We start from the raw sequence: 21,670 nt of genomic DNA, 5'->3' as shown, positions 1-21,670 counted from the left end.
TCTCACTGTCTGTGTTCTGCTCTGAGAGCTCGGAGCTGGCAGGCAGGTGGGGTGTGGGCATGTGGAGGGTGTGGGCCCAGGACCTTCCAGGAGGGGATCTCCAGGCACCCAGTCAGCCGATCCTGCTCTAGTGCCCTCTGACAAAGAGGGTGAGTGTGGACACTGGAGAGGAAGGCCCCACATGGGCCTGTTTCAGGTGCAACTCGATCCCTGCAGAGCCTGAGGGTCCCAGCCCTGCCAGAACCCACCACATCCAGCAGACCCCACGGGGCTCTGCTGAGCTCTGTCACTCCCACCTCAGAGGCGGCCAAGCCCAGGGACTCCCTGGCACCCCTGGCCTGGGTCTGCAACAGGGGGACTCAGGTGGACAGTGCAGCACAGACAGGAGACGCTCAGGAGAAAGAAGGCCCCCACGCCCAGGAGGACCCTGGCAGAGGCTCCAGGAGCCTGAGGCTGGAGGCTGGGCCCGATGCAGGAAGGTCTCCGGGGATGAAGGCGGGGAGTTGGCAGTGGTGCCCAAACAGGGGTGACCCCAGCAACGTGACCCCAACATCAGGCGATCTGATGGAAGGTGGAGGGAGGGGTCTGAGTGGGCGGGCCACCATGGAGCTGGGGCAGCTTGAGCCCAAGACACCAGGGAGGTTGTGGGTGCCTCTGGCGTCAGGCTCAAGGCAGGAGAACCCCACAGCTCTGGAGGGCTCCCCCATGAGGCGTCAGGATCACGCACCACACACCCATTTCACCTCCAAACAGGAGGCTCCAAACCTCACTAAAAAGTACCCAGCTAAGACCCACGAGGGCCTGCGAGATTCCGAACACGTGACTCGAGGCAGCCGGAACCCTGTGCCTGAGGGTGACATGCGGAACTCACAGCTGGACCCACTGGAAATGGAGACGGGGATGGGATCAAGCTGCCGTGTTGTCTCCCCAGACGCTGTGGAACCCACGTGCGGCACGGTGAGCGCCCTTCCTGGACTGCACGCAGTGAGCTCCCACCGGGCACCGCCGTGACACCCCTCGGTTTTGTGATATGTGCTGAGAGGTGCTCACACGCCCTCCTCACGTCTACATGAGGGCTGCCAGCTCCAAAGGGCAAGGCGATGGCCCTCCCCAGGGGCCTCCCGGCAGGCATGAGGCTCCACTCCCGAGAACGCCTGCCCTTGAAGACAGGGCCCAGCACGGACCCCAGCCCCACACCCGCCGAGGAACAAGACCTGACGTACTTGCCAGCTGTCTTCTCCCTGGAGCCTTGGAAACACAGCCCACTTTCAGCCTTCATCAAGGTTGCCCACAGGCCATGCCCAGGCATGGGCCCAGTGTGGGGGGGGCACGTGGATTCTTGGTCACTGGGTGCCGCCTCCACCCTCTGCATCTCTGGTTCTGATCAGAATGACTCAGAACCACACGTGGTGAAGACAGTGGAACGGGAAGACCCAGTACCTCCCATGGAGCTGCACTCTGAAGGCTCTGCTAGCAACAAAACCTGCCATCTGCCTGCTGCACCAAGGAGAGTGGAGGGTGAGAGCACGCGCATCTGAGCAGGAGGAGGATGGCCACAGGCCCGGAAACCACGGCGGCACACGTAGGCAAGCGACTGCACACTTCCTCGACCCAGCTCCCATAAAAGCCCAGACACTCAGGTTGTGCGGCCCCACAGGCAGGGCGGCCGGTGCCAGTCCGAGCGAGGTGCTGGCTTTTCCACGTGGCTCTAACCCAACCCCGGAGAACAGGTCTGCGTGCCCCAGTGTGGACACAGTTGATGAGAGCCGCGACTTTCTAAAGTAGCCCAAGGGAGACGACAGGATCCGGGTGGACCCTCTGACATGCCCAAGGGTATGCAGAATTCCAAACAGACTCAGCGCAGAAAGAACAGTGGACTCTGCTGCCTGCTCACTGCCACGCTTCCCACATCACGGGTGCAGACCCCAACACTAGACCCGGGTGACCACCGCGGGAGAGACCCAACGCCTGCTCACGGCAACACTTCCCACGTCATGGGTGCAGACACAACACTAGACCCAGGTGACCACCGCAGGAGAGACCCAACGCCTGCTCACGGCAACACTTCCCACGTCATGGGTGCAGACACAACACTAGACCCGGGTGACCACCGCGGGAGAGACCCAACGCCTGCTCACGGCAACACTTCCCACGTCATGGGTGCAGACACAACACTAGACCCGGGTGACCACCGCGGGAGAGACCCAATGCCTGCTCACGGCAACACTTCCCACGTCATGGGTGCAGACACAACACTAGACTCAGGCAACTGCTGCGAGAGATACCCAAGTTCACATGCATTTGAGTCCCCGCTTCCCAGGGAGAAAGAACTGTCTAACTGGGGACCTGGGGACCTGAGGCCCTGGGCATCTGAGGATGGCTCACAGGGATCTGCACCTGGGATTCCCAAGCAGGTGTTGGGGGTGAACTGCAGGCCAAGAAGGGCACCCTGAACCATTCAAAGGCAAGGAGGCCCCTTGTGGACCCAGGACTCCCCTAGCCTGGATCTCAAAACAGAGGCAAACCTCTGTCTCCACCTCACTGGAAACGACCTGAAACCATAACTTCTCCATCTTCCTGTAAACACGATAATCCGTGACTCAAATTCTCCAAGTTATTTTGTGACTTTTCTTAGGAATACCTCTAAGAACCCCAGCATACAGGATAAAAGCAGAAACTGTTCTTATGGGCACAGCACATTCTTCAGAAACATTACTTTAACATTTTCCTTTTCTCTAGAAGAACAATAAACAATTAAGAAAACTACATACCAGGTTTGAAGGTAATTAGGCAGGTCCTGTTCGTACAAGTTCCTTCTGGAAAAATCATTATCTGGAAGTGGGAGGAAGAAAAAGATCAGCATTAAACTGTACATAATTATAATTCAGAGCTTACAGACGCCAATCTTCGCAATATATTTTCTTTGCTACTGACATAAGTTAGACACTGGAATCAGATTCAGTATCTAAATTATTAAAAAGCATTCTGGAAGCACACACTGACTTCCGCTCTGCTGGTTTTCTGAAACTGTGGCAGCAGCGTCCACGCACAAACGGCATCTGTCTTCTTCAACTACAGCTCCTGGAAAGCCGGGTCATCGCGGCGCCCACCTCTCAGACGCTATGAGAACCAGGTGCAACTAAATAGAACCCACGGTTGGCACAACATAAACACCCCCTGGGGGCAGCACTCATTCTCCTCAGGACGAAGGCGGAGAGGAGAGCAAAGACCCACGCATGGCAGTGCCTGGCTGATGGAGCCGAAGGAGGGCTGGGACCCCAGCAATGGGCTGGATGAGCAGGGGAGCTGAGCCCCAGTCAGGCAGCACCCTCCACACTGGGGTTTCGGTTCCTCCCATTCACACCGGCCTGCAGAAGCAGAAACTGCACTCAAACTCCCAGCCCTGCAGGCTGCTTTCAGTTCCGGGCCCCGCGAGGAAGACAGACCTCAGGCGGGCCAGCATAGGTCCACCCAGACCTCAGGTAGGCCGGCATAGGTCCACCCAGACCTCAGGCGGGCCGGCGTAGGTCCACCCAGACCTCAGGTGGGCCGGCGTGGGCTCACCCTGGCAAGCCCAGGGCCAGGCAGGCCAACTGGGTGGGGGAGGAGGCTGCCTGTGCTTGTGGGGGCAGAGCTGGGGCACCCTGGAAGTCACAACCCTCTAAGGGGCTAGCTCTAGCCAGACCCTGCAAAGCTTCCTGAGCAATCAGATCCCAGACAGTTCTGTGAGTGTCCAGCTTCTAATGCTGGCTCAGTCGGAAGGAAAAGAGCGTCCAAGCTCATGTTGGCCGAGCTGCCCCTACAGCTGGGGTCAGGGTTTCTGAATGATGCCTGGGAACCAGCACACAGACCAGGAAGTTTACTCTGGGACTTCTGGAACCACCCAACACACAGCAGGCTGACACATCAACTCCAAAATCAGACTGCAACAGGAGGGTGGATGAGCAATGCTCTGAGTCAGAACTTAGTTCAAAAAAGATGACTCAGGAAGCTGAGATGCGTCTGAGAATTGTTTTTCCTTACTTTAACTTTAAATTTTGGGTGCCAAAACCAAATGTGCCTGGCAGCACCCTCCTGAGTTCACGTACTCACTAGGAGAAGAGATTCGGAATCCAGCCCCAGAGGAAGGGCCCCGGTTTCTTCCTCCCTACTCTCGAAGTTCGCATCTTTCAGAATAAAACCACTGAAACACAATCGGGGCTGCGTGCGTTACCTGCGGCCACTTTCCGTTTGACTGCGCCCGTCTCTTGATTTCTTCTACTGTTTTCCTGCGAGAATCTTGGTCTGACCGGGACACGAACACAGGCCGTATATACCGGATCAGAGCTGGAAGAGAGGAGGGGAGACGGACCACGTGGAATGCATGGCTCCTGCCAGGCAGGGCTGGGCAATGAGGGGGCTGCTGCACGGTGCCCAGTGGGGCAGGAGTCTCCAGATGCCCCAGGGGCTGTGCCACGGGTGGGCTGTGAGTCCCTGACTGAGGGAACGGGAACAGCACCTGGCCTTCCCACATCTGTGACAGCAGGAAGCCCTGTGTCCTCAGTGCCACAAGTAACAAACACCAAGTCCACGGCACCCACTGAGGACACGGAGCACAGAACGGAAGTCAATGAAAGACAACCGCCAGGAAGCAGAAAGTCTTTAGTCCTGGTCTTCACAGAGGACAGGGTTGAAGGTGCCGGGTCGCGTGGATTGGGCCCCGCCCACCCCGTGTGGCTTGAACTGCATCCCCTAAAAGACAAGCTGAAGTCCTCGCTCCTGGTACCGGGAATGGGACCTCATTTGGAAACAGGTGGCAGCAGATGCTTAAGGTCCCGGATGAGAGTCCCTATGGGAGGAGAAGACAAAGCAGACGATCAAGCTAAAAGTCCCAGATGAGGGTCCCTGTGGGAAGAGGAGACGAAAAAAGGGAGAGAAGGCCAGTGATGAAGGAGGCGATGGGAGGATGCGGCCACAGCCAGCATCTTCCCGCCAGGAGCCAGGAGGGCTGAGGGAGCTTTCAGAAGAGCCCAGTGCTGCCAGCACTTTGTTCTGGTGCTTCTGCTTCCAGACGCGGGAGAATACATTCCTGTTGCTCTAAGCCACCAGTTTTGTGGTGCTTTGTAGCGCAGCCCCAGTTCTAACCACGGCACCCCACGGCCTCCTGGAAGGTGCGGGGTTGGGGTACAAGGGACACCCTGCCATGAAGGCTGGTGCTCAACCAGGGCAACAAGGCCACGGCACCTGTCTTTCTGCAAAAGGATTTGAACATGGAAACGCAATTCTCAGAAGAGCAAACTCTGAAGACTTTAAAACGAAACTACCCGAGTGGAGCTTCCTTTTTGAGGACGGTGAGCAGGATCCACCCACAGCGCCCCCCAGGCCAACTGAGCGTGTCTCCGACCCCACCATGGGCTCCCAGGCTGCTGCAGGTCAGCGCCACCTCCCCACCCCAGTTCAGTTTCCAGTTCAGCTTCTTTTCTTCGTGTTTTTATTACTTGTAAGGAGTAGCATTTCATGACTTTCATTCTTTCTTGGAGGTTCTTTCCTCCAAGAACAATGAGAAAATTGAAGCCAAAAAAAGAAAATTCCTTCTGTCCTGTGGCTGCCTGTTGGGTCTGTGGGAACCTCCTGTAAAATCAAACACACACGAGGGTCTCTGTGGTCTTTCCTATGTCTTGAATCATTTTGCTTTTTCACGATTCCAGGACTATTTCATCTTTACTCATTGGTTATTCCCAACTCTGCCAAAAAGGACGAAATCAGAAGAAGGGAAGAATGACAGAGTTGTCTCACAGGATGGCGCACGCGTGAAAGAAATGGCCCAGACTGCGTGGTCTTTCGGTGCCCACTGTTTTGGCCAAAGCGTCCCATGGTCATCCCGAGGGCACACGGGGTCTGGAGATGCCACCCTGCCACCTTCGCCATCTTGTCAGCTGGTTTGTTTCATGAACAGAGTCAAGATTTCAGAAGCTGTCTATAACGGCGAAGAAAAAACAGTGGCATGGGGGCATTTCACGCTCCTGTGGGGTCCGGGGTAAATGTGGGGGACGCAGGGTGAGGACTCTGCATCCCAGCGAAGTCTTGGGCCTGCATCTTCGGGTGGGTTGCCCGGGGTGCGTTTCACACTCGAGCACCGAGAACTGGGCGGTGAGGACAGCAAGGAGATGCAGCCCCTCCCCGGGAGCCCTGAGGAGCGAAGGGCGTCACCACGCCGTGTGCACACCACACTGGGACTGGCGCACTTTGCCAGCAAGAAGGTGACAGCGTTCTGCTGTCTTTTGGGCATTTGAGCCTCAAACTTTCCTTGACAAGGTTTGTAAATAGATGGTACAGATATGAAGGTCACTGAAAGGAAACTAACAACGTGAAAATGAAAAAAATCCACTTGGTTGATCACTCTAATTGGTATTGATACATCTAAAAATGAAAATATTGGCCGGGCGCGGTGGCTCAAGCCTGTAATCCCAGCACTTTGGGAGGCCGAGACGGGAGGATCACTAGGTCAGGAGATCGAGACCATCCTGGCTAACACGGTGAAACCCCGTCTCTACTAAAAAATACAAAAATCTAGCCGGGCGAGGTGGCGGCGCCTGTAATCCCAGCTACTCGGGAGGCTGAGGCAGGAGAATGGCGCGAACCCGGGAGGCGGAGCTTGCAGTGAGCTGAGATCCGGCCACTGCACCCCAGCCTGGGCGACAGAGCGAGACTCCGTCTCAAAAAAAAAAAAAAGAAAAGAAAATATTTTGAACATTTTCAACACTCATGTCTTCAACAAAGTTGTGAGCTGTCACAGGGTCCACGAGAGGAACCAGAAGTCACCACGAGCCGGGACCGGGGAGACGTCTCTGAGCTGGGACCGGGGAGACGTCTCTGAGCTGGGACCTGGGGAGATGGTTCTGAGCTGGAGCCTGGGGAGATGGTTCTGAGCTCCCGAATCAGAGGGTGCTCCAGGTGCCCGGTAGAGGAGTCATCAGCCACGCCCCAGGATGATGGCCCTTTCAGGTCAGGACAGCAGGGAGCAAAATGTGGTTCCTGCTAAGTTTGAATCCTAACAAAAATTTCTGACAAGCCTGTTTGTCACTGTCCTTTCCCTCGCAGGTCCGGGGATTATCTCTGAAATGACGAGAAGCACACAGGGCTCCACGAGGGCCCCGCACACAGCAGCACGGCCGCGGCCATTCTTCCTGCTGCGCCGAGATGAAGGGCAGTGCTGGGCCACCTGGGTTGGTCCTGAAGAGGTGGACTCCGGGCCTCTAGAAAGATGGGACTACAACGTCCAGCATCACTGTACCAAACACTCCTTCACGCTGGTGATCTCCACAGGGAAGCACCAACGGCACGGGGAGAGCCCGGCCAACGCTCAGGTTCACTCTGGGTGGGCAGCCCCCTCCCCAAGGACCTCTGCAGCTGCGAGGGTCCCTGGGCACACAGCTCCACAATCCCCCTCCCTGAGCGGATGACGAAGGACCACGGGCCTTTCGGTGGGGGCACAAATGTGGTTTCCTATGTGTGCCGGAACCACAGGATGCAAACGGTGCTGACTGGAGCTGGGGCTGCCCCACGGGCCAGTGGAGCTTGCAGAGCAGGGTGCATGTGAGAGCCAAGGCCATCACTCAGATGGTGCCTGCAGTCCAATCTCCCTCCACTGCCGGCCTGTCCAGCCTCCTCCAGGCTTCCCCAGCCAGCTGAGTGCAGCCAGCCCTAGAACCTCCAGTCCCACCAAGGACCATCCCTGATTTCCAAGCCTGTCCCAGGCAGACTCAGGCCACCCACAACTGCCCAGCTGCAGGCACAGTCTGGACACCCTCTGGTTGCTGCAGGCCCAATCTCCCACCGGCCGTGCCGGGGCTTCCTCACCCCACTTCCAGCCTTCCTATCCCAGCTGTGGCCGCCACCCTCAGTGGTCAGCACCACAGAATGTGTCCCCCCGATATTCTCTAGAAAACTGTCACATGAATGCTCACGTTAGGTGCTGCGTGGAAACAGCCGGCAGGAGCGCCCAGGTGAGGGCCCCGGCCACAGACGACGCCCCTCCTCCCTGCAGCTCCTGCCCGCAGCACCACCCAATGCCAACCCAGGACCGCTCGCTGTGCCCCAGAACCTGATGTGCTGTGCTGATGGCACCTGTGAAGGAAGCACGAGGACAGAACAGGCCCAGCCGCCCTGAAGAGCACCGAGGACAGAGCTCTGGCTGTCAGGGCTGCACACAGCTGGGTGAGGGGCCACGCAGGGCTCCAGGGCTCCCTACAGTCCTCCCAGAGCAGTGAGTCCATGGGATGCGGCCCCCAAAGATGGGTCCACATGCTGACCCTGGAACCTGTGAATGGAACCTTATTTGGAAAAAGGTTTTTACAGAGGAAACTCGTTAAGGATCTCAAGACAAGAGCATCCTGCATCATCCAATGACTGGTCCTTATAAGAGACACATGGAGGAGAGACACTCGGAAGGAGGCAGGCTAGTCGACCACTGAGGCAGAGGCAGAGCGATGCAGCCACAGCCCAGGATCGCCTGCAGCCCTCAGAGTGGGAAGAGGCAGGAAGGGGCCCCACAGGGTCTTCGGCCTAGAGACGCCTTGATTTTGAACATCTGGTCCCCAGATGACGAGAGGGTGGGTCTCTGCTGCAGTGAGCCCCTGGCTTTGGTGAGGGGTCACGGCAGCACCAGGTGCTCAGGCCCCTGGGTTCACGGCACAGCCCGGGTGCACTGCCGCCCTGCTCCCAAAGACTTCCAGAGCTGCCATCTGATAAAGGAGAGCCACCCTCGCCAAGCAGACCTGGAGCAAGCACTGTAGCCTGTTATGATGGTGAAGGCACTCAGGTGCCAATAAAAATAACAATTACAACAATGAAAATCACACAGGAAACCACAACACAGAAAATGGGGAGAAAGGCCAACGTGCCCGGCGGTGGGGGCTCGATCACTCCCAGCAGCGTGGGGTGGTCCCTCACTCCTGGCAGGGGGGTCTCACTCATTTCCAGCAAGTAGGGTCCCTCGTTCCTCGCAGGGGAGGGATCTATCATTCCCAGAAGAGGGGGGTCCCTCGCTCCCAGCAGCAGAGGGGGTCTCACTATTCCCAACAGAGGGGGGACCCTCACTCCCAGCAGGAGGGGAATCTCTTATTCTCAGTGGCAGGGGGCTCTCTCATTCCCAGTGGAGGGGGGAACTCTCATTCCCAGCAGGGGGGTCCCTCACTCCCAGCAGGGGGGGAATCTCTTATTCTCAGTGGCAGGGGGCTCTCTCATTCCCAGTGGAGGGGGGAACGCTCATTCCCAGCAGGGGGGGACCCTCACTCCCAGCAGGGGGGGAATCTCTTATTCTCAGTGGCAGGGGGCTCTCTCACTCCCAGTGGAGGGGGGAACGCTCATTCCCAGCAGGGCGGGGTCCCTCACTCCCAGCAGGGGGGTCCCACTCACTTCCCCAGATCGGGATATCTCTGCTCTCTGCCTTCATCACGATGGAGGACATCGTCATGGTCACAGGGATGGCGTCGAAGTAGGATGAGTGAGGCGCGAGCGTGAGGATGGCCGCCTCGGTGGGCAGCGCCTGCCGCCCCTTCACGGCCACCCGGTGGAAGCCGCCGGCGAACCACATGGTGCGCATGATGGCCTTCAGCAGGAAGTCCACGACCCTGCAAAAGAGGGCACTGCGTCACACGGGCACACGGGCATGGGTCCGCGGTCTCGGAGGCTGTGTGAGGCACGGGGCAGTCCCACGGGAGGGCCCTCCACGGCGCAGTCCAGGCCACGGGCTTCGTGCGGTCGCCGCTCCTGGGACATCTGCGTGAGGGAAGACAAGACGCCGCGCCTTCCTGGCCTCCGCCGTGCCCTCACTGGCTGCGCTCGCTCCTGTGAGGGAGGTCGGGGCCCTGTGTGGCGGTCACGGCCACGCGACAGGCAGTGCTAAAACAGCATGAGACTCCCGAACACAGACAGCACAAGCCCCAGGCCAGAAGACCTCGGACCTTCATGTTAGCAACTTATTTACCAGCATCCCATCATTTTGAAATGGGAAGAACATTAAAACCCCTAAAATGCATATCGAAATATGGAGGGGCTCAGAGCTGACAGCAGAAGCTGAGACCTGCGTGCGAATGTCCCCACCTCATCTCCACAGGAAGCCCGGGGTTCCCACAACCAGGCGTTGTGTTATTACAGTGAGCTGTTTCTGGAAGAAATTAGATGGCCAATAAATTTGGAAAATAAAGTAAAAATCAGCCTAGGTTAACTGAATTTGTGTATCCTCGATCTCTTTTTAAAATAGATACAAATTGGCCGGGTACGGTGGCTCAAGCCTGTAATCCCAGCACTTTGGGAGGCCGAGACGGGCAGATCAAGAGATCAGAAGATCGAGACCATCCTGGCTAACATGGTGAAACCCCGTCTCTACTAAAAAATACAAAAAACTAGCCGGGCGTGGTGGCGGGCGCCTGTAGTCCCAGCTACTCGGGAGGCTGAGGCAGGAGAATGGCGTAAACCCGGGAGGCGGAGCTTGCAGTGAGCTGAGATCCGGCCACTGCACTCCAGCCTGGGCGACAGAGCGAGACTCTGTCTCAAAAAAAAGAAATACAAATTTAGCCTTTTAAATGTGTGTATTTGCTTTCATATGAGGTTACAGATGAGGCTGTTATTCCACACGTCAGGGAATTGACAGGCAGCAGACAGCCATGGTGTGTGAGAAGCCACAGGCCACGCACACCTTAGTCCACAGAGAACATGGTTCACCCTCGTGAAAAGCCACGTCTCACCCGGCCACTGGGTTAAGTGGGGGATCACACTGGGTAAAACCACAGCACAGAGAAGCAAGAGCCTGAAGCCTTACTGGATTCACATTCCCCTGGGATGGAGGATCCTCTCAGAAGACTTCCAGGACAGGGGTCCCCATGGATCTGAGCCAAGGCGGTTGCTAGGAGAGCACAGAGCCTCTCGCGGGGCCACCCTGGAATGGCCTTTGTGTATGCAGATGATAAACAATGGTGTAGTTACGTAAGGAGACGCTGGGGACCAACCCAGGATGCTGCTTTTCTAAAGGAGAGGGATTACACAGGCTTGCACTTCTCCACCACCTGTTCAGCTGAACATTTAAAAATGTACTTTTCTGGCCAGGCAAGGTGGCTCACGCCTGTAATCCCAGCACTTTGGGAGGCCGAGATAGGTGGATCACCTCAGGTCAGGAGTTCAAGACCAGCCTGGCCAACATGGTGAAACCCTGTCTCTACTAAAAATACAAAAATTAGCTGGGCATGGTGGTGGGCATCTGTAATCCCAGCCACTCAGGAGGCTGAGGCAGGAGAATTGCTTGAACCCAAGGGGCGGAGGTTGCAGTGAGCCGAGACTGCACCACTGCACTCCAGCCTGGGCAACAGAGTGAGACTCCATCTCAAGAAAACTAAACTAAACTAAAAAATAAAGATGTACTCTTATGTATGCATGTTATTTTCCACAAAAAAAAAAAAAAAAAAAAAAAAAAAACAAGCACAAAAACAAAAGCCAACAGACAGCAATTGATGCCTAAGATGGAAGAAACAAGGCAACGGGAGAAGGAGAAGTGAGGCTGCAGAGGAGGCTGTGGCAGGCACAGGAGCTGGTTCCGGGCAGGGTCAGGGGCAGGAGAGAGGACAGCAGAGAAAAAGGGATCCAAACCTGGGCAGCCCTTGGAGGAACATACCTGCCAGCCCCCAAATCGAATTGCAGGGTCAGACCGTGCTCAGGGGAAATGTACTGGGTGTCGGGGAAGGGAAAAAACAGCCTCTGCTTTCTCTCTAAAGATCTTGGAGGACTTTCATACCTAAACCATCCACGTGTGAAAACCCGGCCTGCTGGTGCAGATGACGGCCTTAGAGAAAAGCTCCGCTCGCTGTGGGGTGGGGGACCCAGGACCCACTCACCCCAAGGCAAAGGCAGCCAGCTCAAGCCCAAGGTGCTCAGGTGCCTGGGCAGCCCGTTCCCAGGCGAGTGTGAATCAGGAGCCGGATCTATCTGCATACACAGGAGCGGGGATCTCCATCAGCACCCCCGGGAAATCCACTCGGTCCTACCGTCCTCACACAGACGACACCCAAGAATCCTGAGACGTGTGAGCAGAGCGGCTGCATGGCAGAGAAGCAGAGGCCTGACCCCAAGGAGACAGAAAGGGTGGGCATCAGAAGAGGGGTGCAAAACATCCACCATCGCCAAGAGAGTCAGGAAGAACGGGGGTTCTGAGGGGCATCAAGGAACAAGAAAACACTCTCAGAAACCAAGACTTTCACTGGGGAGACAAGCAACTCACCGGAAAGCCTGGGAAATGAGGAGGAGGAAATCTCCAGAACATGCAGGGGAAAAAGGAGAAAGGCCGCTGAGGCCTTCATCCCCTCAACCCAGCTGGCGTGTGGAGGTGGGCGGGGGAGGCCCACACAGCCAAGCGTGAGGGGCATGCCCAGGCCGCGGCTCTGCAGGTTCCAAATGTTCTGCTGCGACCGGAGGCAAGAGGCGGAGAGGGCGCTGGAGAGGACCTGTACACAGGTACACAGCCTGACTGCTGGCTACGGTGCCAGTGGGGCAGGGCAAGGGAAGGGGCCCTGGAGAGGACCTGTACACAGGTACACAGCCTGACTGCTGGCTACAGTGCCGGTAGGGCAGGGCAAGGGAAGGGGCCCTGGGGCCACATCTGGCAGGGCCTCAAGGAGCCAAGTCTGGTGCTGCATGTGGACCGGCCTAGCTGGGTCAGGGACAGCCCCTGGGCAGTTGGTGGGGGAGCTGTGTTGGGCTGCAGGTGTGGAGGGGCAGTCCCAGGCTGAGACACAGGTGGCAGGAGCTGCTGGCTTCTGGGAGACTAGATAAAGTGGATCGATGCTCAAGTTCAAGCTCCAACCTCCAGGCCGACGTACGCGGAGTACCTAGAGTCATCACGGGGATGGCATCCCCAAACTTGGGAACGGACATTCCCACACAGAGCATTCAGGAAAGGGCACCATCATCTGAACCGTCCAGTCAGCCAAGGGACAGCCCCTGGAGGGCCTGGCCCAGCTCAGGACTTGGCCAGCGGTCAAGGATCCAGCCCCAGATGGTCGGGTTTTGCAAAACGATGCTACGGTTTTTACAACACTGTGTGTTTTGAAAGTAACTTAAAATAGTGCCTTTCGCGAAACTGTGTCATTCTTTCACTGAAAGCCTAAGATTTTTATTTTAGGAAGGTTTGAATGACACTAACTTACATTCAGCAAAAATGCTTTAATTCAACATCAATCTATTCAAAACTGCAGAGCAGAGCATAACGTGAGCCAACTGAAGTCCCCACCGACTACGTAATTATTATTCAGCGGTACACTCTGAATCTGCTACTTCAAATCCAGCTTTCTCCTGATCCCCTGCGTCCCTAACTACGGTGCTTTTGTGACTAGGTTTCCCTTTGGGGAGTTCAGAATTCAGGGTTTGTTCTCTGTTTCCCTTCAAGCACCAAGCCAAGCCCAGCACTGTGCACCAAAGAGCTTTCATCGGTGCTGCTGAAGGAGATGCCAGGAGCTCCAGGGGTGGGATTCAATGCCAGGCAGCACGGGCAGCTTGAGTGCCCACGAGCATCCGTGCATACTCTCTGACATGCACACACGTTCACCTGCACACACACAGGCACACACTCACACACATACGCACACGTCGCTCTCATATATACTCATACACACATGCACACACACTCATACATATGTACACACATATACTCTCATACACATATGTACACACATGCATATGTGGACACCTGTACACAGGTACGCTGCACATATACACACATACACACACGTACACAGTCACAACACTCATACACACGTACATGCCATCATACACGTACATGTGCACGATACATAGACATCCATCCATACACACATATATATGCACTCACATGTACACACATGCAATACACACATGTACACAGCACACACGTATACACACTCTCATACACACGCATACTTGCACCGGCTGCTCTCATACACACATGCAACCACACACCTATGCACATGTACCTACTCTTGTGCATGCACATACACACGTATGCACACTGACATGCACATATGTACACACATACACACACGTGTGCACTCTCACATACACCCTCTCTGCACACATACACAGAATGATATACAGTGAGTCTCCACAGACCCAGATGCCCAAAGATCTCATGAAGCAGAGGTGACAGGAACCCCAGCGTGTCACTGTCATGGTACGCTGTGCGTGTGCATGAGATGTACACAGGAAAGCGTCTCTGAAGGACAGCTGCTAGAATAAGAGTCTGTCGTGGTCCATTTACCGCCTGATGAAGCCAAGTCAATTATTCATAGATAAGAAAAGCCACCAGGGTTAGCACGGGGAAATGGAAAATTGCCCCAAGCCGTCTATTTTTGAAAAGTGGAGCCTGTGCTTGCACTGGGCTGCTGCCTCCCGAGATAGAACAGAGGAGGCGGGGAGCTCAGCCCGACAAGGACACAGGGGTAAAGAGAAAGGGTGCCAGGAAAGCACCATGAAGCCACTGCGACCCACAGCAGCACACTCAGCCAGGTCACCTGCAGCTTAACACCACAGAACCCCCACTTCCTAGCTGTGGCTTCTCAACTCAGCAAAACTCAAAGCCTGACTTTGATATGGCCTTGATCTATTTTGCTTGGTTATATATTTGATACCCAATTCCTATCTTATGGTTAAAACATTTCAAAAACAAACCTCAAGATAAAGCATATTCTTCAAACAGAATTTTAAAAATCTAGAAAGGCAAAATGAAGAACCAAAGCCAGTGATAATCCCATCACCCTAAAGAACCCAGGTTGCCCCAGGTTACCACCACCCAGCGAGCTGCTCAACGTCCACCCGCTCAGCAGGGCCCGGAGTGAGGGGACCCCAGCGCCCAGGCTGCCCTCAACTACGACTGCACCATGTCTGCACGCAACGGGGCGGCAAACCCGGGACCCTAAGTGGCCGTCTTTCCCCTGCACCTAACTGCGTGTCTGAGTGTGGCCCTGGGTATCGAGGAGAACCGAAGCTCAGGCAGATGTCAGCTCCCGTCAGCCTCTTGGCCATGAACACTTTGGTGTACATACAGCTCACAGATCAGACACTTTCCAGAGAAAGGAGGGGCCTGGGCATGTCCACTACACCTGTCGGCGGCCAGGCAGTGAATGCATTAGGCTCTACGGCCACACGGCCTCTGTCCCAACCACCTGGCCCGGCTCCCCACCAATGCAGCCTGAACATCACGCAGGCGAGTGGGCGTGCCCGTGCTCTGGTAAAACTTTATTTACAGTCAGGCAGCAGCCTCCCGTTAACTACTAATAATCCTCTTTCTGAATAAAAGATTTTGGGAGCCCCTTCAGGACGATGAGAGACGTTAACAACACATGGAAGGTTGTCAGAGCTGTGGTTATAGGACATGAGTGATAACTTCTAAGACACTGAAAATATTTATCAAAATATTTATGATATCTCAACATTTTCATTTGCTAATGGCAGATACTTTCAGGAATTTAAATGAAACAAGAAAATATTGTGATTTAGTTTAATTTTTTGTGGTCTGTTTTGGATCTTTAGTTTAGATGTACTCCTCATCGGGTAGCTGTGCTTTATTTATATTCTGTGCTTAAAAGCAGGAAGAGTTTAGGTCCACAAAGCAAGGGGAAGACGGCCCTGGAGGGGCGGTGCCAGCAGGCAGCAGGCCAGGCCAGTGTTGGCTGACATGCAGGCTCGGAGGGTGGGGAGGGCCCGGGCCTCCTGTCCAAAGGCAGGGCTGGGGCCTGGCTCCTGCCAGTTGCTGGCCCTGGGGAGCAGTTTCTGCTTTTCCAAGCCTGGCCAGAAATGGTGATTCTGATGTCAAGTCACTGAACCTTTATGATGCGGCAACCTGTTCCCACTTAGCCCACTTTTAATAAGACCAGGTTGGCAGGAGATGTCACGGCGGCCACCTGCTCCCCGAGCAGCCGTTCCCCTCATTGCTGCTGCGCTTACACCTGGAAGACGGCCCCTCCCGGGCCCACAGCAACCGTATCAGGTCCAGCTGCCTCTGCATGGGGGCCACTCCGGTGGGGACCTCCCTAGGCAGGAGGCCTATGTCACTGTGGCACCCTGTCAGTGCAGCCCAAGAGGTCGTCCACTCACAGCCTGAGGGTCTGGGAGAGGCCACTATGGACAGGGCCAGAGCTGAGGGCCTGAGGTGGGAGGGGTAAGGGGGCTGGAGTCACAAAGCCAGGAGAGGGTGTCCAGAAGCCTGACTTCCATCAGCAACAGGGAGCCCCGGCAGGTTCCGGAGCAGAGAAGGCCACGGTGTAGGGGGATCTCTGTGCTCAAGGATTGAAACAGTGGCCACACGTCCTGCAGAGCACTGGAAAATGAAGCCTCAGAGCAGGACTGTGGCGGAGGCGTGGAAGAAGGAGGCAGCAGGGAGGTGGCCGAGTCCCCACTGGGAGGTGGCAGCCCTGGTGGATGCTGGGCTCGGAAGGGAAGGACGGATGGGCTAGGGTGGAGAGACAACCCCACTGGGAGAATGGGTTCCCACTGTTTGGCCGCGTGACCCCCCCACAAGGAGAGCACAGCACATGCTCAACTTACTTCCTCCACAGGGCCAGGGGCTGCTCAGGTTCCTTCTCCGCAGAGCCCAGGGATGCGACAAGTGCGAGGGGCCAGGCCAGCAGCATCATGGCAGCGGCAACCAGGAGGCGGACCGGGAAGAGCGTCAGTGTCATGAGGGCCACCTGCGGACAGAGGGGGGCGTTATCCAGAGAATCTATGTGGGACACCAGGCAGCTCCCCACCTGGCAGAGGTCAGCCCAGGGGGACAGCACGCCCCGCAGAGTGGAGAACTGGGGAGGGGCTACAGCTGGCACACAGCTGACCAAGGCTGACCAGCACTGACTAAGGCTGACAAAGGCTGACCGGTGCTGACCAGTGCTGACCAAGGCTAACCAACACTGACCAGCACTGACCAAGGCTGACCGGTGCTGACCAGTGCTGACCAAGGCTAACCAACACTGACCAGCGCTGACCAAGGCTGACCAGCTGACCAAGGCTGACCGGTGCTGACCAGCGCTGACCAAGACTGACCAAGGCTGACTGGTGCTGACCAGCCCTGACCAAGGCTGACCAACAGTGACTGGCACTGACCGGCACTGACCAAGGCTGGCTGGTGCTGATGCTGACCAGCCCTCACCATGGCTGTGGACACCGACCAGTGCTGACTGACACGCTCCACGCCCACTGCCGGCTTCCTACCTCCTTACTGGAGCCGCCAAGCGAGTGGCTTGGGAACAACACAGTGGAGCTTCTCCTGCAAATTCAAGGGCCACTCTGACCCACGGGACACATTCCCAGGCAGCTCCGCCCCCCAGGACACAGCCCCAGCCCCCCAGGCCTCACTCAGCAGTTTCCCCTGAAATCGTTTATGTGGGCATGAGAATGCACACGCCACCCTAGGCAGTGTTGGTGACGTGGGGAGGTAGCTGGTCCAAGGTTGGACCTCGGACCACAGAGAAGGCGGCAGAATGAAGCTGTGACTTTCCAGCCAATGGAAGACCCGGCGCAGGAGAGTGGACTGGCAGGAGGGCAGGGGTGCAGGTCAATATGGGGGCTCAGGAAGGCCCCCCATGCCTAGGGCAGGCCCCCACGCCAGGGCAGGCCAAGGCTGCAGGATCCCAGGCAGCCCAGGGTCTGAGGATGGAGGTCCCTCTGGGCGGCGGGCAGGACTCCATGCAGAGGGGCCGGAGGCTTTGGGTGAGGGGAAACACCAGTCCTGAGGTGCAGGTTTTGTGCACAGAGACAGAAAAGACCCAGGAGACACAGATTGCAGTCGGCTCCCAAGCAGCAGCCATCCCTAATTTCTGATGCCTGTCATGGGAGCGCTCCCACTCTGTTTCCTTGGTTTGTCCCTAGATTCTTTTGGGTTCTCAACAGAGACCCAACATAGTCCAAGAGAAACATGCCGGCCACATGCGTCATTTTAAATTTTCAAGGGGCCACATTTAAAGGGAATGACAATTTAATATATAGTTCATTTTGCCCGATATATCTGAAATATCATTTCAACACGTACTCAACATAGAAGTTGCTACTGGCTAGTTTGCATTTTCTCGTGCTGTCTTGGATGTGCAGTGTGCATTTCACTCTCACGGCTTCACGCCACCCGTGTCTCCACCCTGCCAGGGTCCAGCGGTCAGGTCAGCCTGTCGGGTACGCAGATCTAGACGATGTTTGGTTTGCGAGAGGTGGCGACCTCGAATGTGCCTCCCCTTCCGCCGCTTCCGGGGGCCCCCGTTTCAGCATGGCCCTCGCTGCGCCAAGCAACCACAAACCTGTTACCCCGCCACTGGGGACGCCTGTCACTGTTCCACGTCGTGTTATGTTACTGGTGTTCAGCAAACGTTCTTTACTGCCGAGAAACCTTCCCAGGCCTCGTCCTCCACGAGCTTTGTCTTGCTTTAAATCGTGAGTGGGTGCTGAGCGTTATCAGAGCGACTTTCCTGCACCTGTGGGGGCAGCCACGTGCTGTTTCCCACTTTAATCCGCCACTGTGATGCCTCACGGCCACAGTCTCTCTAACACTAAAAGCCAGCTTCAGTACTGTGCCGCTACCTGTGAGGATTGTTTTTTAAAAGGAATTGCTAGGTCTGTTGGGTAACAGGTGCTTGGGACTGTCACCACCTGTTGAGTAAGCCGCGCCTGTCACTTCCTCCCGGCAGCTTCCTCATGCGGTCGCTCTACGAAACCAGCGTGCGGCCTTGCCTGCCGGCAGCTCCTGACCGCTGCCTCACTGTTTCCAACACTACTGCCTAAAAGTCCCTCTTTTTCCTTGGCTTGACCTCACTATTTTTGTCAATGAGGAAATCTCTTCCTGGAAGCTTCTGGCATATTTTCCCCTCCCACTACCAAGGTCTCCCCCCAGCTGCCTTTAAGATAATTAAGTCAAGTTGCCCACCACACTCTCCTCGGGTTTACACCAAGGCTACTCTCTGGTTTCATTTCTAACGTTATCTGTGCCTGCCAGAACTTCCAAACCCACGTCGCCAGATACTTTTCTATTTTATCAATCTGCTTACAGAACCATTTCAGATTTGTTCATTCTCTCTGTTGTGACCTAATCATATTAATTTTGGCTCTTATGAGTTCCTCTTTCTTCTGCTTTGAATTTAGTCAAATGTTCTTTTCAACTTTTTGAGGGAAAAGCCCACGTCGTTATTTTCAGAAACACCTTATTTCCTGATATTCACATTTAGATCACAGCTTCCCCTAAGGACCACCTCGATTTAATCCCACAAATCTAAGGGGCAGCCTTTTCCTTTATTTGTAAAATTTAGTTTTAAATATTTCATCCATTCCCATCTACTGGTACTGTTTCATATTTTGTTGCAGTGGAGGAGAGCACAGTGGAGGAGACCGTAGCCTCGGCCTTCAGCCCGCCTGGTCCTGGGGGCTCCAGGGCCACTGGCTGGGAAGAGGCCACTCCGGGGTACACAAGCCTGGCTCTGCTGTTAAAGCCGACAGCTGGGCCGGGCATGGTGGCTCACATCTGTAATCCCACAGCCTGCTTCACTCCACCTCTGGCGTTCCTGAAACAGCACTGCCGGCCAGGCCATTCCATACGGGACCCCCACTGGAAAAGGCTCTGGGGCTGGGGGAGCAGTGCCCATCCCCAAACAACACGGGGCATGAATGAGCCCTGGGTGGGGAGGCCCTGCCTGCATCCAGGGTAGTCAAGCTGCTGGTTCCTTAGCACGTGGGGTTCGCTGGGCCACCCAGTGGGGGGACACACTGTGCGACCACGTGACCCTAGGCCCATGCACCCCTGCGCCTGCTCCTGCGCACATAGGGGAGACAGGGCGACCACCCAAGCCTCAACTTACGCATCCCTGCACCTGCTCCTTCCTGCACGGGTTAGACTGCATGACCACCTGACCCTCACCCCACACGTCCATGCATCCCTGCACCTGCTCCTCAGTGCACGGGGAAGACTGCGTGAACAAGTGACCCTCTGTGCTGGCTCCTTCCTGCATGGGAAAGAATACCTGACCAGGTGACCCTCCCCACCCGTCAGTGCACCTACTCCTGTTGGCGTCCCAGAAGACGGCGTGACCATGTGACCCTCAGCCCATGCATCCTTGCGCCTGCTCATGGTGCATCAGGGAATGCAGCCTGCGCTTCTGAGCTTAGTGGCAGCAAGGAGAGGGGCCTGTGGGCCACAATTGCAATCGCTGACCCTCGGCAAACAGGGCTGATGAGTGGAGGGTGGAGCGGGAACACGGCCAGGGAGGAGCTCCCCAGGCCTCCAGGAGATGGGGAGGGCGTGGCTCTGCTCTGCAGTGCCATGAAAACTGCTTGGAGAGGGGGCCTCTGGGAGCCCCAGGTAGGAGGAGGAGCAGTGCTCCTAGTGAAGAGCCCAGGCATCTCCACCGCTCTGTCTTCACTTCACCCAGCTCTGGGCCTGTGCGCTCTTTCTCTGCCAGGCTCGGCCCGCCCACAGGAACCCAGAGCCCTCGCCAAGGAGAACAGGGCTTGGGAGACTGCTGTGGCTCCTTCCAGAAGCTTCTATGCCCCTGCACCTTCTGCCCACCCTCCTCCACAGGCCTCACCCCTGCATCCAGTCTCAGGCCCACCCATTGGGATCCTTCCATTCCTCATGCTCCCACGCCCTAGTGCAGATGGGTCTGGATGGACTCTGGCCCCCCCGGGAGATGCCAGAATGGCAGAGCTGAGAGAGAGAAGCTGGCTGGGGCAGCTGCGGCAGCCAAGCCCTCAGCACCGGCAGGGGTGGCCAAGGGAGGTGCTGGGTAGGCAACGAAATTCTTAGAAAATCCTGGCTAGACCTGAAACTCCCAGAACAATGGCCCTCTAAGGAAACGGGCCTGGCCGTGCGGTCTCCCAGGCAGCGTCGCTGGAGACTCAGGTCACTAAAGTGGAGGCACTGGGCACCGCCATTCCTTCCCAAGGCAGCTCTGCAGTGTCCACAGAGAGCAGGCGTGCGTTTTCAGACCTGAAGCCACAGGGACACATGGCAGAGAGGGCAGAGTTCTCCTTACCTAAGCAAGGGCCAGCACCCTGGCTCAGAGGCTCCCACAGAAGCTCCCTTGGCACCTTCACCAGAGGCAGCAGGGGCAGCGTGCGGCCCAAGACATCACTGCAAGTCACGGACAGGGATAAGCAGGCTGTCTCATGACCAAGGCGGGCAGCCGTGGGGAGCCGGAGCAGCCTCCAGGCAGTGTGGCCAGAGGCTGGATGCGGGGAGGCGGAGGGACTCAGAGAGGAGAAGATGGACCACACTCCGGGTCACCACAAGTCAGGCCTCCCCGCGGCAGCTAACTGGGGAGGACACTGTGGACGCCTGCAGATGCAGAGACCTGCAACCTGGCCCTCCTAAGACAAGCTGCTGATGGCTGTGAACCGGCTGTCACCATAGGACCCTGATTAACCTGAGAAATGCCAGTTGGAGGAAGCAATATGGTCATCCTGTGTGTGAGCCATAAATGAGGGTTTATAGCATAATCCTATGAAGAACTTTGTCTGAAGTCTGAACTATTTGAAAGTTGGCTACGATAGACCAGGGCATCCAAGCAGTGACCTGCCCACATGCATGGAGAGCTTTGGTGCAGACTGCGGCCGCTAAATACCACTTCCCAGCAGAAGGCCCGGGGGTCCTCAGCCAGGCTTACTCCAGGTCACGGGTGGGAAATGCAGAAAGGAAGATGGG

General features: G+C 56.3%; 1 protein-coding gene across 3 annotated transcripts in view; it reads right to left on the bottom strand.

Annotated features, from left to right (window-relative positions):
- The window catches only part of LPCAT1 (lysophosphatidylcholine acyltransferase 1), a 61,745-nt gene that overhangs the window by 23,839 nt on the left and 16,236 nt on the right, over window positions 1-21,670 (bottom strand). For all 3 annotated transcript variants that reach the window (XM_050795197.1, XM_050795199.1, XM_050795198.1), the window contains exons 2-5: window positions 16,546-16,688; window positions 9,397-9,611; window positions 4,214-4,326; window positions 2,772-2,832 (exon numbers count right to left, since the gene is read on the bottom strand). In XM_050795197.1, coding sequence (XP_050651154.1) covers window positions 2,772-2,832; window positions 4,214-4,326; window positions 9,397-9,611; window positions 16,546-16,688 — 532 coding nt within the window. The remainder of the gene's footprint in view (window positions 1-2,771; window positions 2,833-4,213; window positions 4,327-9,396; window positions 9,612-16,545; window positions 16,689-21,670) is intronic.

This window comes from Macaca thibetana, chromosome 6, assembly GCF_024542745.1.
Source record: "Macaca thibetana thibetana isolate TM-01 chromosome 6, ASM2454274v1, whole genome shotgun sequence".
Classification (NCBI taxonomy): Eukaryota; Metazoa; Chordata; class Mammalia; order Primates; family Cercopithecidae; genus Macaca; species Macaca thibetana.
This window is presented reverse-complemented; position numbering and strand designations above follow the sequence as displayed.